The 2,194-nt window shown below is 64.4% G+C and overlaps 2 protein-coding genes across 2 annotated transcripts in view; one reads left to right on the plus strand and one right to left on the minus strand.

The window, feature by feature from the left end:
- GYLTL1B (glycosyltransferase-like 1B) overlaps positions 1–426 on the minus strand; it is a gene marked incomplete at its 3' end in the record, with an annotated part of 5,615 nt that extends 5,189 nt beyond the window's left edge. The window contains exons 1-2 of the mRNA XM_009999596.1: positions 327–426; positions 5–71 (exon numbers count right to left, since the gene is read on the minus strand). Coding sequence (XP_009997898.1) covers positions 5–71; positions 327–426 — 167 coding nt within the window. The remainder of the gene's footprint in view (positions 1–4; positions 72–326) is intronic.
- A 484-nt stretch (positions 427–910) lies between these two features.
- PEX16 (peroxisomal biogenesis factor 16) overlaps positions 911–2,194 on the plus strand; it is a 44,588-nt gene continuing 43,304 nt past the window's right edge. The window contains exon 1 of the mRNA XM_009999597.1: positions 911–1,175. Within this exon, the coding sequence (XP_009997899.1) occupies positions 911–1,175 (265 nt within the window). The remainder of the gene's footprint in view (positions 1,176–2,194) is intronic.

Genomic DNA, 2,194 nt, shown 5'->3' on the forward strand with positions numbered 1-2,194 from the left:
CGGCCCCTCCCGCTCCACGTCCCGGCTCGGCTGCTCGCCCAGGCACGGCGGCAGCAGGAGGAAGCGGCCGTCTGTGGAAGGGAGACAGGGAATGCCATCAGCACGAGGCAGAGCCCCGGATGGGAGGGCCCCACACACCCCACGCGTGCCCAGCCACCGTCGGAGCTCTGCTCCCCTGATCCTAAGGGATGCCCCTGGAAATACAGAGCTCAGACACACCTGCTGCGACTTGCACTGCCACAGAAAAACCACCACACGCCCTTGGCCTCCCCTGCCCACCCCCTGTTGGGGACCGTCCCTTGATCCAAGGAGGAGGACCCACTCACATTCGAGGCTTCCCACGAAGAGGTAGAGCCAGGAGAGGAGGATGGCCAGGGTGACCGTGGCGAGCAGCAGCTTCAGCTTCACACGCCAGGAGCGCAACATAGTGTGCGGGTGGGACGGGGCAGGGAAGATCAGGTGGGCAGCCCGAGCCCAGCTGGACCCGGCATCCTAGAGCCTGCAAGGGGCAGGGGAGGGAGTGGTGTCACCTGCAGCCCACACCCAGGTGCCTCCACATTCTCCAGCACGATGTGCCCAGTCTCCTGGTCCCTCCAGGACACTACCTCAGTGAGACAGATGCCTTTCACCTCTCCAGTGACAGCCTTCCCCAGCCAGCACCCTCCTGCCCTGTCCTGGGGCATGGGAACCCCCCCCTTGGGGCCTGTCCCAGAACGCTGCTGTGGCTACACTGCTCTCAGGGGGCCCCTCAAACACAGAAGAAGGGAAGAAGTTCTCCAAGCGATTTCACTCCAGCTCTGTACCTTGCTCCTTCCCATCCACCCCAGGGGCAAGGGGGACGAAGAGCTCCTAGGGGACGCGAGAGGCTGTGCTGGAGAGGCCCTCCCCGAGCCGGGCGGCAGGGTGGTTAATGGAGCCTGCCCTTGAGAAGCAGCGCAGGTCCCTCCCCCACCGCCTCCGGAGCCCGAAAGGGCCGGGGCTGCTCTTGAGACGCGGCCTCAAGGACGCGGCGAGTCCGGGTGGGAGCGCCCCGACCACGACCAGGCTGGCCCCGACGGGCAACTCCCATAACCCAGCTCTACCGCCGGCCAAACGCCTTCCCTTCCGCCCACAGCTGCCTGCCGGGCTGAGCCCCCGTCCTCGGGGCAACATCTGGAGGCTCAACAAAAGCCTCCGTAGAGATGAATGGGCCGGATTAAGGTCTGCTCCCCCACCCCCCGCACACACCCCATCGGAGCCCATTGATGTGCAGATGCCCATGGGGCCGCCAGGGCTCGGGAGCTGAAACAGGCGGCCTGGGAGGGCACCACCCTGAGCAGCCCCTGGGGCCTGGGTGCAAATGCCTGCCCGGCGCAGGAACTGCCTGCTGAAGGCGGAGGGAAAACTCGCCAGGATCAAGGGGGTAGAGGCAGCAACAGGCGCAGGCTCTGCAAGGGCTGGGGCGAGGCCAGCCCAGGCCATCCTTAACACTCCGGGGAACGCAGCTGAGCCACCGTGGGAGCAGGCATGGCCCCTGGGGGCTTGCACCCCTTTTCTTGGCAGAGAATGGGTCCTGCCAGCTCTCTGCAAGCAGGGCCCAGCCTCGCACGGAGTTTCCTCTGTACAGAGTAGGCCAAACACAGGCATGGCAAAGAAGAGGGAGCTCATTGCATGGAGCACACCAGGCCAAGGCATCCCTTCTCCCAGCCACAGCCACAAGCTGTGCCGGACCTGATGAGGTCTCTGCATGCTCTATCCCTTCCTACAAGGCAACGTTCACCCCTCCTGCCTGGCCTGGGCATCCCCCAAACTTTGTGCTGAGCTCACACCATGAGAGGTGGGAGTGAGGTGAGATGAGCTGGAACCAAGCAGTCAGGGAAGCCACGGGACAGAAAGGGACTTTAGTATGAAGGATAGAGAAGGTGGGGGCACACCACAGCACTCCTGCTCCTGCTTGCCCCCCGTGGCCCCTCAGGGGGAGCCTCACCGCAGGAACAGCACTTCATCCCCAGCACGCACACGAGCACGCTACCTGGACGGCAGTTTTGGGGGACAGAGCAGCAGGCCAGTTGGCAAAGACCCTCGCAGAGGCACCTAAGCATTCCATCCTTCCCTCCCATCCACCTAAGCACCCTTACCCTTCCCACCGTACCTTCTCCTGCTCCTCTCCTGGCCACTCGCCTGCACTCCAGGAGGTGCCTTCCTTACCTGCCTT

This window comes from Chaetura pelagica, unplaced genomic scaffold (genome assembly GCF_000747805.2).
Source record: "Chaetura pelagica isolate M959 unplaced genomic scaffold, ChaPel_1.0 scaffold55, whole genome shotgun sequence".
Taxonomy (NCBI): Eukaryota; Metazoa; Chordata; class Aves; order Apodiformes; family Apodidae; genus Chaetura; species Chaetura pelagica.